Consider the following 26,222-nt stretch of genomic DNA (forward strand, 5'->3'; position numbering starts at 1 on the left):
AATGATGTCTGAATTGTGGTAGGACCTGTTGAGCCTCAATTGGCCTCTCTAATCACGTAAGAGCACAGAAATAGATCATGGGAAACCATCCTTGATGGGGAGGGGACATTGGCGTCATGGGCAGAGGAGTGTGAGTTGTGTTCCCTGCCTCCTTTCAAATTCTCTCAAGGCCAAGACAGGGACAAGAACTATTTTTTCCATTCTCCAAGGGATAGGCAAGGTGATTAGACATTTAAAGATGCTGCTGATTATTGGCAAAGGAGGCTACCTGGATGCTGCTGGAGTGCACCGTCTTCTTGGGCGCTGTCTGGAATGAGACCCCAGACTGGAGCCAGGCTGAACATACTTGTGCTTAGGAACATCCTTATGCTTAGGAACATCCTGCCCGTGCTGGGAGCCAGGCCACCTGGAGTCAGACCCCTGCTCTACTGCTGCTAAGCCTGTGGGGTCTTCTGCACCGCCATCTCTCTGTGAAGCTTGGCTTCCAAAGTCTGTCACCAAGGGCTGAAAACATGGTCTCAAAGGACCCTTTCACCCTGTCCTCTCTAGGCAAAGAGACACCACAGTAAGGGATTGTCTGCATAGGCCTTGCTTCAATTCTGAGTGTCACATCACTTAATTCTTCCTTGTGTTAGATTCCCTCCTTCAACAGTAGCTCTTGTAGAAGGGTCTTCCAGAGATAGACACTAAGTTTCTTGGGTCTTCTAGGTGGATTTGAACCATGGGCTGCTCCAGGGTTCCCCTAATGGAGCAAAAGGCACCCATCCCCTGCTGGTCAGGGTTTGGTGTCTGACTTGTGATATCTCTAAGGGAGGATGGAGTATGGCTTGCAGTGTGTTCTGAGCAGGAGTAGGTGTTGTCCCATGTTCTAGGGTAGCTAGATCTGTTTACTTTGAGCCCCAGTTCCCAAAGGTACTGTCAAAACCTGTTTCTTGTGGCCCAAAGCCCCTTATCTGCCTAGAAACCACATCCCTTTGCCTGGGACTTGCTGTTTTAACTTTAAATTTCATGGTTTGGTTGTTGTTAGTTGAGATAGGGTTTTATTCTGTAGCCCATCCTGGCCTAGAACCCAATGCAGTCTTCCTGCTTCAGCTTTCTGGATGCAGCCACCATGGCTGGCTTGGTTATTATTTTGTTTTTGAGGCAGGATCTCACTGAGCTAATCAGTTTGGCTTTCACCTCACAACTCTTTGGCTTCAGCCTCCTGCATATCTAGGGTTACAGTGTGCAACTCCAGTTCACTCCTTATTCTCAGGCTAAGGCCGTCCCGGCAGTGGACACAGTGGACACAGTGTTGCCCTGTTAGTCCCTCCTTCTGAGGGCCTGGGTGTCTCTTGTGCTGTAGAACCTCCTGGGCTGATGGGATTCATGGACAGAAGAGGCCCAGTGAATGAAAAGGGAGTATCAGCAGGTGTCAGCAGGTGCCCAGTTACACCCATGAGCTAGGCAGGCCTGTACCTTCTGAGCCAGAGCTTGGTGTAGGGAGGGCCATGCTGATGGCTGGACACAAACGGCACTGCCCAATCCACTGCTTGGGCTCGGGATTTCCGCATAGAGGCAGCGTGGGTCAGTTTGCTCCTAAGGCTGCTACTCCCTGGAGGAAGCGAGGGTTTGAGACCCTAGGGTAGGTAGCCAGTGCCTGTCCCTGGAGCCCTGGCACTTCTCTCCACAGGAAGTTCCTGCCATTGACTCTGTTCTGTTCTATGCAGGTCAGCATGAGTCCGGGGGTGGGGGTGGGGTAGGTGAAATTAAGGACCCGGGGGGGGGGGTCTTGCTGTCCCCCTGTGATGTTGGCCTTTCAAGGGGCTCTTAGCTAGCCTGAGTTCCCACACAGTCATCTTATTGGGTGGGACATGCCCCTCTGCCCACCCTTTCCTCTTTCCTAAGGTTTCCCAACCTTCCTAGATCCACCAGGAGGCAACCAAGAGCCTCTTCCTGTCCTGACACACCCACTTCCCCTTCCAAGTGCTTGGCTTGAATGGCAGCTGCTGTCACCTGCTCTGTACTTGCCAAGCTGGCAGAGGGCCCAGATCCTTAAGGGGGTGCCAGGTCAGTTAGGTTCTAGGTTCTGCGCTGGGCGGACTACATTTTGGGGACCCCATTCTCTTTCTTCCTTGGCTCCCATCCTGAAAGGAGCCACATTGCTACCTGGCAGAGCCTGGTATGTCGAATGTCACCACAAATTAACATCCTTCTCCTGATTCCTGCTTGCATGGGAGCTGTGTGGTAGAGTCCTCCAGCCACCCTGCCACCTACATGCCAGTGGGACCATGGTGCCCCTGCCCACCACTATTCCAACCCGGGTTATCTGCTGGGAGCCAGAATCTTTAGAGTCTAACCTTTCCTGGGCTGACGATAGGCTAGCATCTACTGCTAACAGTCCTAGTCCTGCAAAGAGCAGGAGGTTGAAGCCAGTCCACTTCTTGGTGGAGTGGTCAGTGTCAGGACCAATCCAGCTTTGGGTCAGCTTAGGGCTTTGCTGAATGCTTCGGGGGTGGAGGGGATTGGGGTGCTAGAGGGGGGCTGGGTAGACTAGAGGCTGGCCATGCGCTCCTTTGCTGCTACCCTGCTTTTCACCCTGGTGTAGAGCTGGTCCTCTGCAGAATGGCCCCAAGAGTTTGAGGCATCTTTCATCCGGGTGCTGGGGCAGGGCATGGCATGGAGGAGAAGGGAGAGAGTGCGTGCATGCGGTGGGGAGTGGGGGTTGTGTGTGTCTGTGTGTGTGACTCCACCCTTGTGGCCTCATCTGGCCACTCCTGCAGATGTGGCTCTGGCCTGGTGGCCACAGAGTCGTCAGTGTGGCTGACAGGGAAACCACAGAGGAATGTGCTCAGCTTATGCTGAAGGAAGAGGGGCTGCTGAGAGACACCCTGCTGAGGCTTCTTCTTCCCCACCCATCTCTAGTGGGTCTCCCAGGCTTATCAGGCATAAGAATGGCCCGGTGATGCCCTTCGGTGCTGTGTTCCCTGAGGACATAGGTGGGGGCCTCTTTTTAGTCCCGGCCACACCACATACCCTTCCCACTCTTGATGTAGGATCAGGTGTGGGGGTGGGGGTGGCAACCATCAGGATATTGGGGTTGTGTCTTCTCTCTGCCTGGGATGCAGTGGGCCACTTGGCTGGTGGAACATCTTCTTAGCCCCGTGCTGCCTCCCCAGGCTCTAGTGAGGAGCGCAGGGTTTCCTTTAGAGAAGTGGAGAGAAAAGGGGATGAGTTGGCGTTGCCTTTCTCGCTTCCTTCTTCCCGGGCAGTGGTACCCTGCCTTCCCCTTCCTGTTAGCTTCAGGCGGCATGGTGGGGGTGTGGGTTGGGCTTGGGGCTCCCCACTGGTGTGGTGTTTGCCTGGTCGCCCTGGCAACCATTGGGCAGTGATGTGGAATGACATTCTGTGACTAGAGGACAGTGCACGCGGGGATCAAGAGGTCAAGACCCAATCTCCCCACAAGCCAGTTGGAACCTTTCCTGTTCTGTGGCCCATCGTCCATGTGGACCTCAGAACCACCCAACAGATCCCTCTCCTGCTGTGCCCTTCCCAGGGGATCCTCCCCTGGTTGGAGACCGAGGTCCTTGCCACAGCTCCAGCCCTCCCCCTGCCGTCACTCTTCTTCCTGTCCTGTCTGATTCCCTTTCCTTTCCTGTCTCCTCCTCCCACCTCCTCCCTGCACGCTCATTCTCTCATCCTCCTCCCCCCAACACAGCTGCTGTTTGGCTCACTCTATATATAGCGGCATCTTCAGGGTAATTACAATAAAACTGTTGAAAGGAGATAATCCAGCAGAGGAAGCCAGGCTGACTCCCAGCCCTCTCTTGTCCCTGGCTTGGTGCAGCCCTGCATCCCCTTTTCCCTGAGGCCTCCTGTTCCCACTCTGCCCCCCCCCCCCATCTCACCACCCCATCTGCCCCAGCTGGGATGAGACTGAAAGATCCACAGAGAGCAAGCTATCTGGAAGGTCTTTACCGGCCCAATCCCTGCCTCAGTTTCTCTTAAAGCATAGGCTTAGGTGGGAGAAGGTAAGGGACAGTGAGTGAAAGAAAGTGTAGGATTTAGATTCATATGGTTCTTTGGTCACCTGGCTATGTCTGGTCAAGTTACTCAGAACTCTCTCTGCCTCGGTTTCCTTATCTGTGAAAGGGGTAATGATGATAACAGATTCTAACTTGTATATCACTGTGCAGTTTAAATGTATATACAGTGCCTAGTATTAACCGTCAGTGATGCTATCATGTGTTGAACACTGTCACTCTCTGACTGCTACTTTTCACACTCATGTTTTTTCCTCAAACCCAAGGCCTTGTGCATGCCAGACCGACCCTTCCTGCAGCCCTGTTGCATAGTTCCTTATTGAAGCTCATGACTTCAGCCCCATTTAAAGAGAGTGGAAGGCAGCACCTGTGGGCGGGTGGAGAGATTTATGTCATGCAGGGTCTAGTGGACCTGTCTGGTAGCCCTTGGGCCCTGAGAGCAGTCTGGGGCTGGACCCACTGACCATGTGTATGTCTCTTGCCCACAGTGGAGGTGAAGCCGGTGCTGCCAGGAGCCATGCCCAGCTCCATGGGGGGTGGAAGTGGAGGTAGCCCCAGCCCTGTGGAGCTCCGGGGGGCTCTGGCAGGCCCCATGGACCCTGCGCTACGGGAGCAGCAACTGCAGCAAGAGCTCCTGGTGCTTAAGCAGCAGCAGCAGCTTCAGAAACAGCTTTTGTTCGCCGAGTTTCAGAAGCAGCACGACCACCTGACCAGGCAGCATGAAGTCCAGCTGCAGAAGCACCTGAAGGTAAGCAGGGGGGCTCGGGGCCCACCAGAGGTGCGGCCCTGCCCGGGCCTGGCTCACCACCCCTGCCTCTGCCCTCCTACATCCACCGCAGCAGCAGCAGGAGATGCTGGCCGCTAAGAGGCAGCAAGAGCTGGAGCAGCAGCGGCAGCGGGAGCAGCAGCGGCAGGAGGAGCTGGAGAAACAGCGGCTGGAGCAGCAGCTGCTCATCCTGCGCAACAAGGAGAAGAGCAAAGAGAGTAAGGCCAGTGGGCAGTCCCTGCGCCCTACCACACCGCAGCCCCGGCTCCGCCACCCAGCTCAGCTGTGTCCTGTCCCGTAGGTGCCATCGCCAGCACCGAGGTAAAGCTGAGGCTCCAGGAATTCCTCTTGTCGAAGTCAAAGGAGCCCGCGCCAGGCAGCCTCAACCATTCCCTCCCACAGCACCCCAAATGCTGGTAATGGCTCTGGGGGGGCAGAGGGGCCCTGCTCAGGGGCTGCCTGGTTACAAGATGGCTTAGCGCTCCCTGCCTTACAAACCATTTTCAAGTTCTGCAGTCTGTCTTAGAAAGAGAGCTCTCCATCCTGTTTCTCTCCTCACCTTCCCAGGATCCATTTTTCCCCCTCTGTATTGTACACTCCTAGCTCCATGAGGGGTAGGGGTGTCGGTAACCCCCCCCATGTGGCCTTTCCATGCTTCTTCTTTGCTGTGCTGTGTGTGATAGCATATGCCTATAGTTGTAGCTCTCAGGAGATAGAGGCAGAAAGAATAGAGGGTCAAGTTCATCCTCAACTGCATAGCAAGTCTGAGGCCAGCCTGGGCTATATCAGACCCTCTTTCAAAACATCTATACAAGCCAACAAAACCAAATCTTCCAAATCAAACAACTCGCCTAGCTGTGGCAGGTCCATTGGGTAGGTGGTAATCTAGATCTGCTTCCACCCCACCCCCAGGGGAGCCCACCATGCTTCTTTGGACCAGAGTTCCCCTCCCCAGAGCGGCCCGCCTGGGACGCCTCCCTCCTACAAACTGCCTTTGCTTGGGCCATATGACAGCCGTGATGACTTCCCCCTCCGCAAAACAGGTGCGTGAGTCCTGGTTTCCAGGAATGTGGCTCCTAGGGTAGAGGTGGGCATGTGCAGAGGGCAGTGCCCCTGCTCTGAGCTGCCCCTGACTGGTGGGCTGGGCTTCAGGTCGGTGTGTAGATCAGTATGACTCGGGCCGCTTTCTCTGCAGCCTCCGAACCCAACTTAAAAGTCCGTTCGAGGCTAAAACAGAAGGTGGCGGAGAGGAGAAGCAGTCCCCTCCTGCGACGAAAGGATGGCACTATCATTAGTGCCTTTAAGAAGAGAGCCGTCGAAATCACAGGCACAGGACCCGGGGGTAAGGCCTCCTCTCCTGTCCTAATTGTGAAGGTCTGGGAGGAGGGGGTGGCTCAAAGCAGGCCCAGGTGACAGCCACTTCTCCTGTAGTGTCGTCCGTGTGTAACAGTGCGCCTGGCTCTGGCCCCAGCTCTCCCAACAGTTCCCACAGCACCATCGCTGAGAACGGCTTCACTGACTCAGTCCCCAACATCCCCACTGAGGTACAGGACTCACTGAGGCCGGGGATGGGGCAGGGGGCACAGAGGTGCTTTTTCTTTTGGTAGGAGGAGCTTGACTCTTTCTGGTCTAGCTTTGTGCTCAGCCAAGATGCCTCTGTGTACATTTGGAGGGTTCTTGCCTGGATATGTTGCCTTGAAAAGAGATTTATTTGTCCCACAGGCCCCGAAGGGCTCTTATCTCTCTGTCACCCCCACTTGGGGCTCAGGGTTGGGGGAGTGAGAGACCATTCAGAGCCCTTGGCCTTGGTCCAGGCTGCCCCTCTTGGCTGTGTCTCCTTTGCCTGCTTTCATGTCTGTCTCTCCCAACTGCTCCCCAGATGCTCCCCCAGCACCGGGCCCTCCCTCTGGACAGCTCCCCAAACCAGTTCAGCCTCTACACGTCTCCTTCTCTGCCTAACATCTCCCTAGGGCTGCAGGCCACAGTCACTGTCACCAACTCTCACCTTACCGTAAGTACAGGGCTCATGTCCTAGCTAGGACTTTTACCTTTCCCAAAGCCCTAAGGGAGCTGAGATGGCATGACCTGATCCGGTGGGTGGGCAGAGAGTACATGAGGGATGCTGGTCTGAGTTGGCAAGACAGGGACAGTATCAGTCTGTGCCTTATCTACCATCACCCTCCAAATTCACCAGGCCTCCCCGAAGCTGTCAACACAGCAGGAGGCTGAGAGGCAGGCCCTTCAGTCCCTGCGGCAGGGTGGCGCACTGACTGGCAAGTTCATGAGCACATCGTCCATCCCTGGCTGCCTGCTGGGTGTGACATTGGAGGGCGACACGAGCCCCCATGGGCATGCTTCCCTGCTGCAGCATGTTTTGCTGCTAGAACAGGCCCGGCAACAGAGCACGCTTATAGCTGGTGAGTAGATGTGTGCCCGAGAAGGGATGTTTGCCTCTCATGGGAGCTCAAGTCAAGGCTATCTCTTAGGGAAAGATAGCCAGGGATACTCTTCGGTCCTGCCACAACCGTTAGTAACATCATGGATTTCTTCCATATTCTGAAAGCATCAGGTACCAATGTTTGGTATGCCAGGCATGCAACAGAACCTGCTGCTGTCACCAAGTTCATATTCCATGGCAGAGCTGGCCAGCAGGAATAATGCAGATCACACTGTTTATTTAGTTGGGTGTTTCTTTGTGGGCAGGGTAGGGCAGGACTCACTTTGTCACTATGTAGCCCAGGTTGGTCTCAGACTTATGGCACACTCCTCTTTTCTCAGCCCCCAGAACGCTAGAATTTCAGACGAGACATACCACACTAAGCTACAACCCATACTTGACTCAAAACTTGCACCATGTTTAAAAATCTTAGAGAGGGCTGAGAGGGGTCAAGTGATGGCCATGCCAATGTGAGGACTTGAGTTCGGATCCCCTGTCCCCACAGAAAGCCAAACCAGTAGCACACGTTTGTATTCCTAGCACTCCTACGTGAGATGGAGGTGGAGACAGGGGAAGCCTTGGAAGCTCACAGGCCAGCTGGCCTGGCATATATAGCAGTTAACATTAAGAATGCTATGTTAGATAAGGTGGAAGGCAAGGACTGATACTCTAGGATGTCCTCTGACTTCCACATGCATGCCATGCTGCACTCACACACATGAACTATACACACATACACATCATACAAACACTATTTTACTATTTTATTTATTAATTTATTTGAGACAAGAGTCTCACTATATAGCTCTGGCTGGCCTCAAACTCACTGTAGATCAGACTAGCCTGTAACTCAATGATCTACCAGCACTGGCATTAAAGGTGGATGCCACTAAGCCCAGCAATATTTTTTTCTTTTTTTGAGACAGGGTTTCTCTGTGTAGTTATTTTAGAAATTCATTTATTATGTATACAGTATTCTGTCTGCATGTAGACCTACACTGCAGGCCAGAGAGGGCACCAGATCTCGTTATGGATGATTGTGAGCCATCATGTATGTGGTTTTGGGGAATTGAACTCAGGGCCTCTGGAAGAACAGCCAGTGCTCTTAACCTCTGAGCCATCTCTCCAGCCCCTCTCTGTGTAGTTTTGATGTCCTAAGACTCACTATGTAGATCAGGCTGACCTTGAGCTCACAGAGATCCACCTGCCTCTGCCTCCCGAGTACTGGGACTAAAGATGTGTGCCACCACCACCTGGCTATTTAAAAAAATTTCTTTTTCTTAATCTAATTCTCTCTCTGTGTGTCCTTCTTTCTTTCTCTCTCTTCCTGCCTTTCTTTCTTTCCTTCTTTCTTTCTTTCTTCCTTTCTTTTTTTTTTTTTTTTGACAGGGTTTCTCTATCTAGCCTTGGCAGTCCTGGAGCTCATTCTGTAGATTGGGTTGTCCTCAAAATCATAGAGGCTTCTGCCTCCCAAGTACTGGGGTTAAAGGCGTGTACTACCATTGCCCAGCTTATACATTTAACTTCCAGCTAGAATATTATTATCATTTCAGTTTTTGTTTCACATGAGCCTTGGAATCCCATGTATGTTTCATACTGGTTGCTCATGTCAATTTACGTCATGTTTCGAGGGCTCACTCATTGCCCATAGCAGTGACATTGGACAGTATTAGACAGTCAGCCCTTAGCACCTGCCAACATTCTTAGGGGCTCTGCTAGAAATACATGTGGCCTTGGCCCAGAACTTCTCAGCCTGGCAGGATCTACAGGGTCTACTGGCAGGGAGATCTTGTTGCAGTTGGAGAGAACAGTCATTGTTCCTACATGTAGTGGGCTGGGAACTACTTGTGTACACTCAGGCAAACCAAAGGGATAGAAAAGTGACTCTAGGAAGGTTTGCTGGTGCCAGAGGCACAGAGCGCACTGTTAAGGTATAGGGATGAGAGAGGATGGGGCTCAGCCTCGGGGACAGGATGCCCCCCACCAAGTAGTGCTTACTCCCCTTCTCCACCTCCATAGTGCCACTCCATGGGCAGTCCCCATTGGTGACGGGTGAACGTGTGGCCACCAGCATGAGGACAGTGGGCAAGCTCCCAAGGCACCGGCCTCTGAGCCGCACTCAGTCCTCCCCACTGCCGCAGAGCCCCCAGGCCCTTCAGCAGCTGGTTATGCAGCAGCAGCACCAGCAGTTCCTAGAGAAGCAGAAGCAGCAGCAGATGCAGCTGGGCAAGGTACATCCAGACAGGCAATGTCCTGGGCTACCCAGGAGTGACCCAGGCTGGCAAGACACGTGGGGGCTGAACCTGGGCAGCTGAGTGCTTGGAGGAGCCACCTTCGCATTTTCCAGTTCACATAGAATCAATCGTGTGGACAGGTGCCTGCCTGGCTGGGAGAGGGAGAGGAGGGTAGTAGACCTACTTGGGCTAAAGGTCGCCACAGCCGCACCCACCCCCAGACAATGTGCTTTCTTCTCCCAGATCCTTACCAAGACTGGGGAACTGCCAAGGCAGCCCACCACCCACCCTGAGGAGACAGAGGAGGAGCTCACAGAGCAGCAGGAGGCCTTGCTGGGGGAGGGGGCCCTGACCATGCCACGGGAAGGCTCCACGGAGAGCGAGAGCACCCAGGAAGACTTAGAAGAAGAGGAGGATGAAGAAGACGAAGACGAAGACTGCATTCAGGTCAAGGATGAGGGAGGCGAGAGTGGTCCTGATGAGGGCCCCGACTTGGAGGAGTCCAGTGCTGGTTATAAAAAGGTACTTCCCACATACTTGGTCTCCGCCGCCGCGACCGTCCGTCCCCGATTTCCACTCTTAATTGTCAGTCCCCATTGGTGCAGTTGCCAGGCCTTAAGCAGCTTTCTAAAGAACAGGAAGGGGAGGGGAGACCAGGAGGGGGTGGGAGGGGGCTCCTGTATGGTCCCTGAACTCTGCCTGCCTGCCTGCCAGTCTCCCTTTGTGGCTGCCCTTGACTCTTAACTGTGCAGTGTGCTTTGTGCGTGTGTGCAAACACATGGCCTGTGTGTATCTGCGTTTGTGCCTGCATCGGCTGGTTGTGCGTTGGTCTCTCCGTGCATGTGTGCTTGTGTACACACACACACCCACTGTTACTACAGTGTGCCTTGAGCCTAGTGCGCTCCATTCATTGCGGACACAGCCCCAAACCCTTAGGCCTGACTCATCCCGCCCCCGCCCACCCCCGTCCCCTCTCAGCCTCTTACCTCAATGCTACTATTTGGAGTGACTCATCACATCCCCCATCTTCCCCATCTTGCAGGAGATGGCAAGGCTGGAGTGTCTCCTGTCCCTGGAGGGAGCTAGTGGGAGGAGGTGGGGGAAGGAGGAAACTCGGGGGCCCTCTGCAGGCTGAAAGGACCCTGTACTCAGTCCCATCCAGGCTGTGCCTTATGCAGGCGTCTTCCTATTCCTTCCCAGTTGTTCACAGATGCCCAGCAGCTACAGCCCCTGCAGGTGTACCAGGCACCCCTCAGCCTGGCCACTGTGCCTCATCAGGCCCTGGGCCGCACCCAGTCCTCACCTGCTGCTCCCGGGAGCATGAAGAGCCCCCCAGACCAGCCCACCAAGCACCTCTTCACCACAGGTAACCCCCACCACTGCCCATTCCGTCCTTTCACCGTGTACCGGGGGCTTGGATATATAGCATCCATGGTCCTGCACACACACTGCATGGAGGGGAAAGGGCGCCTCATCTCTCCGTGTGCGCCACAGCTATTCATAGGAGCAGCAGCAACTTCTCTCCAAGCAGGAGGTTAGGCAGCCTTGCTCCTACCCCCTGGGGCAGCATTGTCTTCTCTGTACCCCCCACCCCCCACTTGGGGCACCTGCCTTTGTATCATCTTCCCACAAGTCCCAGAGCCTTGGGTGGAGAGTCCATTGCCCCTTTTAGTTCTTGCCCTTCCAGCCTCCTGGTCTGCTTCCTCCCTGTGGGGTTGACAGTGAGGCCTCGGTAGAACCCGGAAGGCTTTTGCCCATAAGGCTGATGATGCATGCTCAGTTCTGACACGGTACAGATTTACTGACTCCATCTCACCAGAGGGGAACAGTGCATGGGCAGACATGACGGGGAAAAGGAGGGAGGGACCATGGGGACCGTATAGGAGATGCAGAGGACAGAATGGGACCAGCAGCAGAAGGCTGGGTTTGAAGAGAGGAGAGAGGGTATGTAGGTGAATGTTGGTGGATAGCTAGGATAGCCAGAGATGGTTATTAGGACAGGGCAGGGTGTGCAGTAGGGTTCAGAACAGTTCTGGCTGACGCAAGGGTCTGTGGCCCAGGTGTGGTCTATGACACGTTCATGCTGAAGCACCAGTGCATGTGCGGGAACACACATGTACACCCAGAGCACGCCGGCCGCATCCAGAGCATCTGGTCCCGGCTGCAGGAAACTGGCCTGCTCAGCAAGTGTGAGGTGAGGGGGCCCCCTACCTTCAGCTGGGATTTCCACCATCTGAGCTATGCCTTCACTCTCCTCCTACCAAAGCCTCTCCCACACCCTAGCCCTCCAGTCAGTTCTGAGTCTTCCCCAGTCCCATCCCTTGGAATTTGCTTCCCTCAGGGTCTCAGCTAACCTGGGAAAGACTTCTGGAGTGGGGTCTCTCAAGGGCCAAGGCATGGTTACTCCAAATCCTTTAGTTCTCCTGGAGGTTGGCTCTGTGAGCTTTGGGCTGTAGTTGTCAAGAGAGTCGAGCTTTGTCAACGCTCTCTGGCCTCTCTTGACCTCCCCTGGCAGCGGATCCGGGGTCGTAAAGCCACGCTGGATGAAATCCAAACAGTGCACTCTGAGTACCACACCCTGCTCTATGGGACCAGCCCCCTCAACCGGCAGAAGCTGGACAGCAAGAAGCTGCTTGGTGAGCTGCAGGGCATGGTCCCATGTGTGTCCTCAGTCTGAGTGTAATGGGGCTGTGAGGAAGACCACCAAGCCAGAGCAGACAGCAGTCCTAGTGGGTCACACCCCAAGAGGGTGCCTTTAGCCTAGATGCAGATTGAACATACTGGGCGTCAGGCATAAAGGTGGACGTGGTGGTCTGTGTTTCCTCCCAATCTGTTGTGCCCCTACTGTTTGCCTCTAGAGGTAGGTCATCTCCCCAGAACAGAAGGTTGAGGCTGTCAGCTGGGATGGACTGCATAGACCATGCCAACTGGCAACTGGGACACCTTTCAGAGCATCTCTGTCCCTCTTCCTTTCAGGGCCCATCAGCCAGAAGATGTATGCCATGCTGCCTTGTGGGGGCATTGGGGTGAGTTGGATAAGTGGGAGTGGAGGAGGGCAAGTGTCTCTCCCTGCTTGGCCCCTTCCTCCCTGCCCCCACCCCCCATGGCTGTTGGCCTGCTCTCTGGTGCCCACTCCCATTCCTCCCCTCCCCCTGCAGAGGGCACACTGAAGCCCGATCTCCTGCCCCTGCAGGTGGACAGTGACACTGTCTGGAATGAGATGCACTCCTCCAGTGCCGTGCGAATGGCAGTGGGCTGCCTGGTAGAGCTGGCCTTCAAGGTGGCTGCAGGAGAGCTCAAGGTAAGGGTATACTGGTGGCCTCCGTGCCCCTTATCTGGGTCCCATGCCTTCAGGAGCAGGAGTTTAGGGGCAGCACTGACTTCCCTTCATCGAGACATTGTCCTTTGCGACTTTGAAAGTCTTAGTGCTAGGATGGGGAGAAGCTCGAGGGATAGCCATGGTTTGAGGGTCATGGGAGGGACCAAGTAGGCATTAAAGCCTGAGGCTCTTGTGTGTATCTGCAAGGGAGAGGCAGCTGTTTGCCTGGGGGCCTGTAGGTGACATTCATAAAAATGCATTTCTGTGTTCCCATCCCTGCCTGGCTTGTGCTTCTCGCCGGTATCTACCCTCTCCCTGGCCGCATGGCTTTCCTGACAGTTGTCCTTCTGCTTGTACTTCAGAATGGATTTGCCATCATCCGGCCCCCAGGACATCATGCTGAAGAGTCCACAGCCATGTGAGTACCACTCTGCCCTGCCCTGGCCCTCTGCCATCAGCCCTTCCTGTCTTTTATTTGAAGCAAACCTCACGTCACTCAAGCTGACCTCCTTGCCCCCTTCTTCCTCCCCACACCCCTCAGGGGATTCTGCTTCTTCAACTCCGTAGCCATCACAGCTAAACTCCTGCAGCAGAAGTTGAATGTGGGCAAGGTCCTCATCGTGGACTGGGTAGGCAGTGGGCCGGGATGCCTGGGTAGGGATGGGCAGAGCTGTGCCAGGGAAGGCCTTCAGAAGTGGTTCTGCCTCCAGGCGGCCCACTCCACCTCTGGATGGCGCTAGGGCTCACTCCTTGGCTTCACATATTGATAAGTTTATTCCCTTCCTGCTTCATCAACAGGCAGGTCCTTTCATTCCAGTAGGGTGGTTCCTCCCTGGGGGACCCCAGCGTGCTTTTAGCCTCATTTACCTTATCTTCCCCCTAGCAGCGACCATCATCCAGATGATTTCCTACTCTGAGCAGCAGGGACAGGGGTGCTACCACTACTGCCAGGACCCATTTTTCTCCTTGCCCTTACTTTAGGGGCTGCTGTGTGCCAGGAAGCTGACACTGTGCAGCTCACAGCCACCTCTAGCAGCCACAGTAGCCCTCCATTTCTTTAAGTGAGGACACTGGGTTAGTTAGCTAGGATGCCACACCTCTGTCCCTGAGGCTACGGAAGTTCTACAGCTTTCTGCTGTCTTGGTGGAGGAAGCACACCTCTCACTGTGCTTGAGGAATCACTGGGCAGTTGATCAGCAAGGGTAGAATTCTTGAAATCCAGTTTTGGTCTAAAAACATGTATTCAGGTATGGTGCACAACTATAATCCCAGCATTTCAGAGGCTGAGGCAGGAGGATTGAGAGTTCAAGGCTAGCCTGGACTACCCAGTGAGACCCTGCCTCAGAACAAATTCATGAAAAGATTCTCCAGAATCTATTGGCCTGTGTTAAATTCCTTGCCAGCCTGAGTTTCCCTTGCACTTCAGTGAAGTGGGTTCTGTGGGGAAATAAACCATATTCATCCCGTGGCTCTAGAGCCTAAACTTAGTGTCACAGCCCAGAGCCACTGGGCTCACCTTCAGAGCTAATGGTAGGGTGGGGAACAGGTGGCATGTGAACCTTTGGATTAGAGCTTAGGCTGGTGCCCAAAGCACCCTCTACTTACCCTCCTCAGGACATTCACCATGGCAACGGCACCCAGCAAGCATTCTACGACGACCCCTCTGTGCTCTACATCTCCCTGCATCGATATGACAATGGGAACTTCTTTCCGGGCTCTGGGGCTCCTGAAGAGGTACAACCCCTGGGCCTTCACGTGAGCCCTTCTGGGAGGGAGCATGCTAGGACTGGGCAGGGAGCCACAGAAGTCCATTCATGGTGATGGCCCCTGTGGCATTCTTGGGCTCCTAGTGGGAGGATCACATGGGTCTGACTGCCAGTCAGGCAAGACAGGGGTCAATGGAGTGAGACCTTGGAGGCAAGGGGTGGGCAGTGTTTGGGACCCAGGGCAGTGATAGTAACCTCTCCTACCTTATGCCAGGTTGGTGGAGGGCCAGGCGTGGGGTACAATGTTAATGTGGCATGGACAGGAGGTGTGGATCCCCCCATTGGAGACGTGGAATACCTGACAGCCTTCAGGTGGGGACTGAGAAGAGAAAAAGGAGGGGTGGGACCCTGAGCTGGCAGGGGCAGCAGGCACTCAGTTGGGGTGGTGGAGGGGTATGGCTTCAATGGGAAACAGCGTGGCAGGGCTCAGCCTGGCATCTGCTGGCATCAGCTTGGGCCATCCCTTTACAGGACGGTGGTGATGCCCATTGCCCACGAGTTCTCACCTGACGTCGTCCTAGTCTCCGCTGGTTTTGATGCTGTTGAAGGACATCTGTCTCCACTGGGTGGCTATTCTGTCACCGCCAGATGTGAGCCTACTAGGGGTCTGGGAGGGTGTGGAACATGGAGGCACATGGGACAGGGAATAAGTTGACATTGCAGGGAGCAAGTCCTAAGACTTGTTAGCTCTACCTACTCTACTGCCAACCCTGCCGTGGGGGCCAGCAGGTAGAAGTGGGTAGCAAACAAAGTATCTTCCACTGGAGCTCACAGGTCTTGACAGGAAATGCATCACATCTTACTTAGCCCGTGCTCCATTAAGTTCACTGACATTTCATTTCATCGTAGATGTATTGGGGCTTAAGTCTGCTGTCCTACCCTTTGTCATCATCATCTTCTTCTTCTCCTTCTCCTCTTTTCTTTGATACAATTTATCATTTATCCTTATCTCTTTACTCCCATGCAAAGGTTTTGGCCACTTGACCAGGCAGCTCATGACACTGGCAGGGGGCCGGGTGGTGCTGGCCCTGGAGGGAGGCCATGACTTGACCGCCATCTGTGATGCCTCTGAGGCCTGTGTCTCGGCTCTGCTCAGTGTAGAGGTGAGTGGGTAACACGGTTGGGGGACAAAGGTGGGGGCTAATGGGTCAGCAGGGATATCCACTTCCCTGGCTCGAGCGATCTTAAGGGCTCCTTGAGGTTTGCCTAGGTCTGAGAATAGTTGGCCAAGGAAGGCTTTTTGATTAGCGCTTCCTCCCAAAAGCCTGTGCTTGCCAGTGCAGGACTGTCTGGGCTGAATGGGGATAGTTGGAGAGCTAGAAATTGCCCCTCACCCCATTCTAAGCCTGCTCTTCTTTTCTCTGTAGCTGCAGCCGTTGGATGAAGCAGTCTTGCAGCAAAAACCCAGCATCAATGCAGTTGCCACCCTAGAGAAAGTCATCGAGATCCAGAGTGCGTGGGGACAGGCAGAGGGGCTCATACCTCAACCTGCCAGGCAGGCGGGGCACATGGGGAGTGGGGTAGCAGGGCTAACAGGTACCTCTAGACCAGTGTGCTCTCCCTGAACCTGTTTGTCCCTCTTCACAGGCAAACACTGGAGCTGTGTACAGAGGTTTGCCACTGGTCTGGGCTGCTCTCTGCGGGAGGCTCAGACAGGTGAGACGGAGGAGGCAGAGACTGTGAGCGCCATGGCCCTGCTTTCTGTGGGCGCTGAGCAGGCCCAGGCTGTTGCCACTCAAGAGCACAGCCCCAGGTAAGCACCTCACCTCCCAGCTCCCTGCCCTGGCCTAAGGTAGTGAGTGCTCTCTACTCAGTCCCTCCCTGTGCTTGTCCCCACAGGCCAGCAGAGGAGCCCATGGAGCAGGAGCCTACCCTGTGACACCCTGGCCCCCATTCCTCTGGGCTTCATCATTGTGATTTTGTTTATTTTTTCTATTAAAAACAAAAAGTCACACATTCAACAGCGTGTGCCGTGTGGGTCTCTCAGCCTTGCCCTTCCAAGCTGCTTCAGCCCTCCTACCCCACCACATGGTCTGCGTCCCAGCTTTAGAAGTCCATTCCTTCTGTGGGGGTTGAGTGCAGCATTCACTTCTGTTGTTGTCTCACACCCAATTCTCTGTACTCTTTTCTGCCTTGGACAGTACCTCCAATTCTGGAGCTACCCATGATGGGAACAGTAAGTTGGTGCCTTGGCTTGGGCTGTCTTTCCGGGAATGCCTTAATTTCACCTCCGCCCCTCTCCGTCCTCAGGAGGAGCCACTACTACTTAAGATGCAGAGCCAGGTGTTGGTCGCACACACCTCTAATCCCAGCACTCAGGAGGCAGAGACAGGCAGATCTCTGTGAGTTCGAGGCCAGCCTGGTCTACAGAGTGAGTGCCAGGACAGGCTCAAAAACAATACAGAGAAACCCTGTCTCAAAAACCCAAAAAAACAAAACAAAAAACCCCCAAAACCAACAAACAACAACAAAAAAGGATGCAGAGTGGAGGGGCGTAGGCCCCCACCCTGTGCTTCCTTCCTCTCTGTCCTCAGCATTTTGCAGACCCTTTTCTGGCTTCATTCAGCACTGCAGATTTGTGCCCCGGATGTGGGCCTTAGATTTGTGACCAGATTTCTTGTTTCATACTCCCAGGAGCCCAGAAGGTTACAGAGTGACCTGCAGCTGGGTTGGGGGCACCGGGAGGACCTGCATACACAGGCAGGCTCTCCACTCTGTTTTATTGACCTTCCTGCCTTGTGCGGGCCAGCAGAGGGAGGGGAGAAGGTAGACTATGTGGGGGCTTCAAGTTCATGCAAGCAAGCCCCTTTGATGTTCAAGACCAGATTTTCTTCAGCCATCAGCCTGCTGCACGTGGAAGGGTTAAGACTCAATTCCCTTCTGGAGTGTTTTTGCTTTGAAGCCTGGGCATGGTGAAAGAGGTAGCTCTAGAATGGACAAGGCCAGAACCCTCTGCCCAGAAGCCCAGGGCAGGGCTCTCAGTAGGAGGGGTTTGGGGCTGTCCATCTTTTCCAGTAACCTGTGTCCAGAGGTTGCAGCCCACAGGCTTCCAGTGAGCGTGTTCTAGTCTGTAGGAAACCAAAGATGGGACATGGCACCTAGGGGCCAACTCCTTTTCTATTCTACATTCTCTCTCCATCCCCAGGGCCCAGCAATCTGTTTACATACTATCCTGGCGGGGGCCTAAGCAGGGTTGAGGGAGTTGGAGAGTTGTTAGTTTGCTGTCTGCGTACTGTCTAGATCATCCTTGCACTGAGCCCCGGGCTCCAGGCCTCACTTTCTCCACGGGCTGGTCTCATTCTCATGTAAACCCACTCCTGCTCTGTCCCCCTGGACATTTTTTTAGTTAAGTATTTTGTATCCTGTCACACTGTGTGTCCTTGTGTAAATAAACTTGTTTGTGGCAGTACCTTCTGGGAAGAATGTCTGTTCTCTGGGTTTCCAAATGGAGTAAAAGTTCTTATTCCTTTCCTAACAAATGCTGCCTTTTCTTCAGCCTTGGACTAGAATTCTGTCTGAGGCTAAGGGTGGGGTGGGGGGCCACGGTGGGAGGTCCCTGTTGTACCTGTGGGGTGTCCACTGAATTGCCACCATATCTCAAGAGATCTCTGCAGAGGGGTGAAGTCTCAGCTGAGTTTTCAGCCCCCTTTTACTTTTGTCTGTGTGTGAAGTGGAGGTTCCGTTGGTATACATGCAGGCAAGGTCACTTGAGATGTGAGCATAGGCAAGAAAGGAAATCAGAACTTTCAAGAGCTTTATTGAGACCTTCCTGAGCAGCTTGTGAATGTCAGGAACCCAGCACCCCATCCCCACCACACCTGGTGCTGCTTTTTTTTTTGTTTGTTTGTTTGTTTGTTTTGTTTTTTGTTTTGTGGGGACCCTGGGGAAAGGCTGGAAACAGCCTCCTTGGGAAACAAATCTGTCTTTAAAGGGGGCTAAAATTGCAGAACATGAAATGGGAACGAAGTTCAGTGTTAGCCCAGGGAAAAGACTGCCTCTTAGAGTGTGGTGGTCAAGGAGTGTTGTCTTTGGGCAAGAGAGCGGCAAAGGAGGCAGGAGACATCAAGAGGAGCGAATGGGCGGTGCTTCCTGGGCACTGAATGTGTGCACCAGCCAGGGCACAAGGGCCAAGACCAGGCAGGGCCAGAGGGTATATTTGAGGAAGTTGAAGATGTAGAAGAGGCTGAGCTGAGGTGGGTGGCCCAGCCATTCCAAGATAACCAGCAGCCCGATGGCCAACATAAAGCAAGCTATCTTCTGACCATTTCCTAGGTGTACCCGCCGCATCTGGGCATAACAGGGAGAGTGTAGAGCAATGCCAAGACCCAGGGCAGTTCCCGAGTCACGGCTCAGCGAGGCAAAGGGTCGACTGTCCAAATGTACCCACTCGGGCCGCTCACACCACTTGGAAGCCAGGTTGATGGACCTGTGGGGAAGCAGAGTCTTTGCCAGGGAAGACTGGAATCCAGAGAGCCACTGGCTCTTAGTTGTCTTCCCTTGGGGGCCTGCTCCCATGTATTGAGTCCACATCTGTCTAGGAACAGTTCATGTGTCCTTTTATAGCAACAGTGAACCAGAGACCCACCATCTAGATACAGGGCTCAGCTGCCTAGACTCCAAAGCAGGACTTACCAGGAAAGATCCAGGCCCAGTGTAAAGAGAGTCCAATACATGAGGCTGGCACCCAGCATGAGAGCCAGGGCAGTCAACCCATAGAAGCTAAGTTCCCGCTCCATGGGCACCCGTGGGGCCATCAGCCAGCCGAGGACAGCACCTAGAGGGATGCAAAACATTTACCAGATGATTGAGGAAATGATTTACCCCCTCATCTGCAACCTTTGTGTTGGCTCTACAGCAGCTGGGAATGCTGGGAAGTTCCTAGACTGGTCCTCCCACTTCCAAAGACACCCTCTTGGCCCACCCTGTTACCCCAGTTGCTCACCACTTATAAGGCCTGCCAACACCTGGTGAGGGAAATGTGCTAAGAGGAAGACCCGAGATAGGCCGACAGCCAATAAGAAGGTGCAATAAGCCAGGCTAGGAATCACCCTTACCCAGGGGCTAGAAAGAAGAGAGACAAATGGCTCAAGGGATGAACATGGCTTCGCTGTCTTCAGCATCCAAATACTTCAGTTTGCCCAGGACCCCCAGGTCACAACTCTAGTTCCCAAACTTATATGCTGTGGAGACTCTGGGGTCCAGAATGCTCCTACTGATGGACAAGAAATACCATGATCATACCTTCGAGACCGAGAGGCCACTTGGGAAGAAATGGCTGTCATTATAGGCCAGAGAGCTGCTCCTGTGATCATGCAATGGCCAGAAGGGCTGCCTGTCGAGAGATCCAGAAGTTCATGGTGAAAAAAATAAAACGCACGTGCCCCTGGTGATCCCTCAACACACCCGCCTCCCCTGGATGTGAAGGCAGCTTTCATTACCAGCTGATCACTTCCTCCAAGACCTTTTTCTCAAGGTCACGGTTCTCAGGCTTCTGCCTTGTCGCCATGTCCCATGGCTTTACTCTCTGTGGGGTAACTAGCCAGCAGAGGTTTTCCCCAAGGCTCGTTTTCTGGACTAGTAACTGAGAGGCTGGGCCTGTTTGGACCACCCTAGCTGAAGTATATGGGAACATTTATCCGAACTGGAACTTTTCCCACCTGGGCCGGTCTCGCAAGAAGAGGGGAACTGGTGCACCTGGATGGGAGTGTGGCTGGAGTACCCAGACTCATGAACCCACCAAAAGGGCCTGTCTCCAAACAGAAACCTAGAAGACACCAGATACAAGGCCATATGACATACACAGTGCTGGAGGGATCCAGGGAACAGCGGGAATCTGGAGGACCTGCTGGGTGCACTCAGAAGGGCACTCTGATTCCAGCTCTTTTATCTTACCATGATTTTCTAATCTGAAGCACAGAGAGGCACACAATCCCTGCTCCTCCACTCAGGTTCCTGGGTTCAGCCTGAGTTACCCACTCCTGAATTATATAGGTGAGTGCCTTGAGTGTCAAATTGGGAGGGAATGTACAGAGCAGTCTGAGAAAAACTAAGACATTCCCTGCCCCAGCCCCCCCCCCCAAAAAAAATCCAACTCTCCTTGGCCTAGCAGGAGGACCACCATTCTGGGTTAGATAGTGAAATCTTGTTTCAGTGAAGGAGGAGGAGGACTTGGAGGCTTTGTTACTCAGACAGACTCTGAAGGAGGGGAAGCACAAAGCACAGGATAGGGGCCGTTAGGCCAGAAGGAAATGATTAGACAGCTGCTTTTAGGTTTACAAGTAAGGATGAAGCACTTGTGGAAAAGGGTCGGCGGGGAGGGGGGGCTCCTAGTCTGCTTCTCAGTATGTCCTTCTAGCCCAGTAGGCATCTCTTTATGAACCTCCATCCTACTTTAAGGCTGGGGACTGGGCCACAGCAGCTGAGGTGGAGCTGCACGTCCAGAAACTCTTTTCCACACTCCAGAGACAGACAAACAAACAAGGTGGCACAGGCAGACCCCAAGGGCTGCAGGAGGCCCAGTGATATGGGACCATGGCTTCTTAGAATAAGCTATGCAAACAACTGTGGGGGAAAAGAGAGGCATTCCCTGCAGGCAGGACAAGTCACTAGAGCTCGGTGCCTTCTAAACTCCACTGGGCACTCTGCAACCAAGGGGGCTTGTTAAAATGCAGATCTGGCCTGGAGCCTGAGATTCTGTATTTCTAGTAAGTCTCCTAGCATTGCCTATACTTTTGAGCTTGAACCAGGGACCACATCTTAATTTACAAAGCAACTGGTGCCTAGCACAGTGTCAAGCAAATAAACTGAAGCGTGAGACCGTTAGCTAGAAAGACTTCCGGCTACCTAAGTTTGTAGCAATAATTGTTAAAATGTAGATTTTTCAACTACAATGTAATTCGTAGTTTCAAAATCTAGGTCTCCGACGGAGGCTGTATTTGCAGTTGAACACGCCCCTTAAGTCATTTCTCTGACCCGGACAGTTCGAGGATGGATGAGGTCTGCGGCCAAGATGTAAAGAAACTCAAGGTGAAAACTAGGGCCTAAGGGCCTTTGAGGTACCTACTCGAGGGAGATCAGGGCCTCAAAGGGGTAGGGGGATCAGGATGCCCGAAGGCATCTCGTCTCACCACTTGAAGACGAGGTTGAGCCACTCAGTAATGAAGGTGATCCAGAGCACGCAGATGCCCAGTCGTCGAGAGGAGTAGTAGGCCGCGGGGAAGAAGATGATAAAGAGGTTCTTGGGATCGCCTAGAAAGGTGACCCAGAGCCACATATTCTCTAGCCCGGGGAGCCGGTTCTGCAGCACTTCAGCCATCGCGATGCCCGCGCTCAGCGTGGACTCCATGCTGAATCAGGGGTCCTCCAGGCTGGAGTCGGTTGTAAGGAGTAAGCGCCGGAACCCTGGCAAAAGCCAAGCGGCTACCTGCTTGCCCTCTAGAGCCCACCCTTCCTGGCCCCGGGCCCCGCCCTACCCGCTAGGGGTCTAAACCAAGCTCCGCCCCGCCCTGCCCCGCCCCGCCCCTCTCCCTTAGCCCCTGGCACGCGCCAGTTGGGCTTCTGGCGGGTACGGTTTCCTAAGGCGCTCTTCATCGGCCTTCCTCTCTACTGGACAGCGGAGGGGACAAACCTTTGCGAAGGCGTTTCCTCGGGGCCCCACGTGGCCGCTGTTGCCAGCACGTGGGCTGCCGGCGTACAGAAGAAACCCGCTGCTGTTCCGGGTCAGGGAACAGATGACACTGGGGACCGGCGGTGTGTCCCGGTTCCTTGTTCTGCGGCTGAGAAGGCAGATGTCTAGTCTCCAGGGCCAGGGTACCTTCTGAATCTGTCCTCTCTTCTCCAACATCGCTGCCCACTTCTCTCGATTCTAGATTATTTGGAGAGAAGGGAGTCAAATTGGAGTTGTGTCTAGCTCAGGATTCTCCCATCCTACTTAATCTTCATCTTGATTTTGAGACGTCTGCCCTCGAGAACCCAATGCTTAATATGTGCGAGAAACTCGCCTTGCCCTCTACCACCCTCATCCTCTCCTATCATTCAAAAACCCTCCCTGGGCAGATAAATATAATAGTAATAATATTGCGTAAGAAGAGGAAGGGCATATGCCTACAGTTTTTGAAATAATTCTGCTTAGAGGTAGAGGAATGAACCCTCTCCATTGCCCCGCCACCACCACCACTCCCACAACTCCCTTGTAGACTAGACTAGGCTGGCTTCGAACTCACAAAGACCCTCTTTACTCCGCCTCCCAAGTGCTGGGACTTAGGGTGTCTGCCACCATGCTCTGTGCTCAATTTTTTTAGTGACTCAAGCAATTTTGTTCTTAAAATTTTTTGAAGAGTGGATGAAAATGAAGATATAAAATTAAAACGGTGTTATGGAGGGAAGCAGGATGTAAATCTCAGTTCATGCCCTTCAAACTTTTTCAGCCAGGTAGTGGTGTGCGCACCTTTAATCCCAGCACTTGGGAGGCAGAAGCAGGCGGATCTCTGTTAGTTGGAGGCCAGCCTGGTCTACAGTGCAAGCTCCGATACAGCTAGGGCTGTGACACCAAGAAACCTTGTCTTGGAAAAAAAAAAAAAAAAGTGTTTTTCAGTTGCTTCAAAAAGCTAAAATTTCATATGGAGTTTGTTTTTGTTTTTGAGACAGAGCCCTGGCTGTCTGGAACTCACTATGTAGACCAGGCTGGGTTTGAGTTCATAGAGATCCACCTGCCTCTGCTGGGGTTAAGCTTCAATTTATTGATTTTTGAGATAAATCTGACCCAACTCCTTAGGAGTGCTCCGATTATAGGCTTGGGCCACCACTACCCACTTCTTAAGGAGTCTTTGAAATTCTGCTCTGGCTCCAACCACTACCTTCTCAACTTCACCATCAACATCAGCACCCAGATTTACAGCTGTTTATTTTGAGTTGCTAGGGATCCAACCCAAGGCCTGGCATATAAGACTCAAGTCTTCAAGAACTAAACTATACCCTCAAGCCATGCTTCACAATGTTTAAACTTTTTTAAATTATTTTTTCATTATTATTGTTTGTATATGTGTGGAGGACAAAGAGTTGGTTCTTTTCTTTCACTTAAACCTTCCCACTCACCATGAGGGTGCTGGAAATTGAACTTGGGTGTCTGGAAGATTTAAATTGTGGGGGCTGGAAAGATGGCTCAGCTGTTAAGAGCGCTTGCTGCTCTTGCTGAGGATCCAGGTTCATTTCCCAGCACTGACATGTGGTTCACAACTATCTGTGACTCCACAGGGGATCTGATGCCATCATTTGGTCTCCATAGGGCACACAAACATATATGCAGGCAAAATACTTATAAAAATAAAATAAATAGTGCAAGCTGGTGGCCCATGCCTTTAATCCCAGGCAGAGGCAGGCAAATCTCTGAGAGTTTCGAGGCCATCCTGGTCTATAAAGCTAGTTCCAGGACACCCAAGGCTTGGTTACACAGAGAAAACCTGTCTCCAAAATCCAAAATAAATAAGATAAAATAAATAAACTCAATAAACATTTTAAAAATTATTTAAATTGTGTGCAGTTCTGAGTAGTGTCATGGAATCTAGATCTATCTTTCTCCATCCAGCCCAGGTTGGGGACCTTTCCTTTGTCTTAAATCCATGCTGTATATGCTATTTAATCCATTAGTCAATTAGACATCTTGATAATGAGATCAACTCTTTTGGTATTGTAGTATTTGTGAAACTTTTTATTTAATGATGACCCAATGAATGATGTGTTGATTCAGAAATTTCATAGAGAAGCTTCCTTTAAAGGAATGGTGAAAGTCTTGAAAGATACTTTCAAACAGAAAGAGACCATACTCATAAAACTTTTATTATGATATACTGTTAACATTATTCTTTTTTTTCCCCCCGAAACAGGGTTTCTCTGTTGCTTTGGAGGCTGTCCTGGAACTAGCTCTTGTAGACCAGGCTGGTCTTGAACTCATAGAGAGCCGCCTGCCTCTGCCTCCTGGGTGCTGGGATTAAAGGTGTTTACCACCAACACCCAGCTACATTATTCTATTTTAATTAGTTGTTAAACTCTTACTGGGGCCTAACAGATGTCTATGAATAGAAAGCAACATTCTATGTAGCTATTCCTACTTTCAGAGTTTGAAGCAGACACTAGAGGAAAGGAGACTAATTACAATGTCATACAAAGTGGCATCAGGGCTGAGGATGTAGCTTAGTGGTGGTACAAGGCCCTGGGTTTAACCCCAGCTCTCCCTCCTTCTCCCCTGAAGAAGTGGAGTTACAGATGACTTGTTATAGGGCCAGACCAGAAAGACAAGACTCCTCTGAGAAAGACATAAGCATGGGGGAGAATTTTTATTCCTGTTATAATGATTGTACCAATGCCTCCAACACAAGGAAGTTTTTGCCTGTTGGAGCACAAGGAAACACTTTTGAACTTTGTTCAGGCTCACTAGTAGTGCCAAAGCTGGCCCTTGGCCTCTCTCTAAAGTAGAGAAAGGGCAACCTGTCCCTCATATTTTTATATTATGCATTGGGTAGTTAAAGGATGGCAGTTGGTGGTGAGAGTTTTAAAAGTGCATGTGCAGCTGGGAGGTGGTGGCACAAGCCCTTAATCCCAGCACTTGAGAGGCAGATGAAGGCTGATCTCTCTGAGTTCAAGGCTAGCCTGGTCTACAAAGTGAGTTCCAGGCTCCAAAGCAATACAGAGAAACCCTGTCTCAAGAAACAAACAAAAACAAACAAACAAACAATAATAATAATAATAAAGTGCAAGTGTGTGGCCTGGTCTACAGAGTGAGTTCTGGGTCAGCCAGAGCTGCTACACAAGAAACCTTGTGTTGAAAAAAACAAAACAACAAAACAAAAAACACAAAGAAAACAAAAAGTACATCCAAGCAGTTCCTTCCATAAGGTTAGTGAAGCTTTGTATATGAGATGTCTGTTATTGAGGAGAGGCAGGTCCCTTCAAAGCCCTTTGTCATTATAACTGTTCCTTCTTCTCAACGAACTTTTCCTCTGTCCTTTTTATTTTTCCTGGAGACTTAAACCTAAGGCCTCAAGAATGGGTCTATGCTTTATGTATGAGCTACATTCCAGAACTGTTTCTTCTTTTTACTTGGCTTCCTGGGAGAGAAGGCCAAGCAGACAGAAGTGCTCTGTGTTCCAAAGGTGACAGGTGATTATGGGGTATATGCCATGTATATATGCATTATCTCACTTAAGCCTTCTAGCAGCCTTGTGAGGCAGGAGTTGCTTTTATTATAGGCCAGTAGTCAAGAGATCTTTGTTGGACTCAAAACCATGCTTTGCCAGCTGTATGACTGTTACAAGTTTAAGACTTCACCTGTAAAATGAGGGTATTGATTCCTGCCTTGCAGGGCTGCTGGGGGATCAGTGTTTTCAGATCTTATTGAAGAAACATAATCAGGTTTGATAGTTTGTTTAAGGTATTTGGTAAATGGCCTCAGATTCTAGTTTGCCTAACTTTAAAGCTAATGGTTTTTTTTATAACTACTTTGTAGTTAGTTATAATACTTTTGAATGAGTCTTGTTAAGTTCTCTGAGCTTCAAGTTCTTCATAACCAAGTGAGGGCAATATTTTATAGAGTTCATTCATTAAAGGTTTTTATGCAAGGCGTGGGCTAAGCAGATTCCAGTTGCCTCCCTTTTCTCCTCTTCGTTCACGTAGGTTATTTATTC

At 52.1% G+C, this 26,222-nt stretch overlaps 2 protein-coding genes across 7 annotated transcripts in view; one reads left to right on the forward strand and one right to left on the reverse strand.

The window, feature by feature from the left end:
- The window catches only part of Hdac5 (histone deacetylase 5), a 35,855-nt gene extending 19,350 nt beyond the window's left edge, over positions 1-16,505 (forward strand). For all 6 annotated transcript variants that reach the window (XM_051178355.1, XM_051178364.1, XM_051178379.1 and 3 more), the window contains 24 exons: positions 4,511-4,770; positions 4,862-5,006; positions 5,090-5,204; positions 5,701-5,831; positions 5,984-6,130; positions 6,220-6,332; positions 6,668-6,799; positions 6,983-7,205; positions 9,245-9,456; positions 9,703-9,981; positions 10,660-10,825; positions 11,520-11,653; positions 11,975-12,095; positions 12,436-12,485; positions 12,653-12,760; positions 13,141-13,196; positions 13,320-13,407; positions 14,393-14,512; positions 14,759-14,856; positions 15,016-15,134; positions 15,514-15,647; positions 15,912-15,996; positions 16,132-16,297; positions 16,384-16,505. In XM_051178355.1, coding sequence (XP_051034312.1) covers positions 4,511-4,770; positions 4,862-5,006; positions 5,090-5,204; positions 5,701-5,831; positions 5,984-6,130; positions 6,220-6,332; positions 6,668-6,799; positions 6,983-7,205; positions 9,245-9,456; positions 9,703-9,981; positions 10,660-10,825; positions 11,520-11,653; positions 11,975-12,095; positions 12,436-12,485; positions 12,653-12,760; positions 13,141-13,196; positions 13,320-13,407; positions 14,393-14,512; positions 14,759-14,856; positions 15,016-15,134; positions 15,514-15,647; positions 15,912-15,996; positions 16,132-16,297; positions 16,384-16,423 — 3,242 coding nt within the window. In that variant the 3' untranslated portion in view covers positions 16,424-16,505. The remainder of the gene's footprint in view (positions 1-4,510; positions 4,771-4,861; positions 5,007-5,089; positions 5,205-5,700; positions 5,832-5,983; positions 6,131-6,219; positions 6,333-6,667; positions 6,800-6,982; positions 7,206-9,244; positions 9,457-9,702; positions 9,982-10,659; positions 10,826-11,519; positions 11,654-11,974; positions 12,096-12,435; positions 12,486-12,652; positions 12,761-13,140; positions 13,197-13,319; positions 13,408-14,392; positions 14,513-14,758; positions 14,857-15,015; positions 15,135-15,513; positions 15,648-15,911; positions 15,997-16,131; positions 16,298-16,383) is intronic.
- Positions 16,506-18,471: 1,966 nt separating this feature from the next.
- Positions 18,472-21,912, reverse strand: G6pc3 (glucose-6-phosphatase catalytic subunit 3). Its single transcript, XM_051178386.1, has 6 exons — positions 21,672-21,912; positions 20,202-20,308; positions 19,786-19,876; positions 19,487-19,605; positions 19,177-19,318; positions 18,472-18,970 (listed from the first exon to the last, which is right to left on the reverse strand). Exons 1-6 carry the CDS (start codon positions 21,887-21,889, stop codon positions 18,607-18,609), a joined length of 1,041 nt encoding a protein of 346 aa, XP_051034343.1. The 5' UTR covers positions 21,890-21,912; the 3' UTR covers positions 18,472-18,606.
- Between the last annotated feature and the right edge of the window lie 4,310 nt (positions 21,913-26,222).

Source organism: Phodopus roborovskii, unplaced genomic scaffold, assembly GCF_943737965.1.
Source record: "Phodopus roborovskii unplaced genomic scaffold, PHOROB, whole genome shotgun sequence".
NCBI lineage: Eukaryota > Metazoa > Chordata > Mammalia > Rodentia > Cricetidae > Phodopus > Phodopus roborovskii.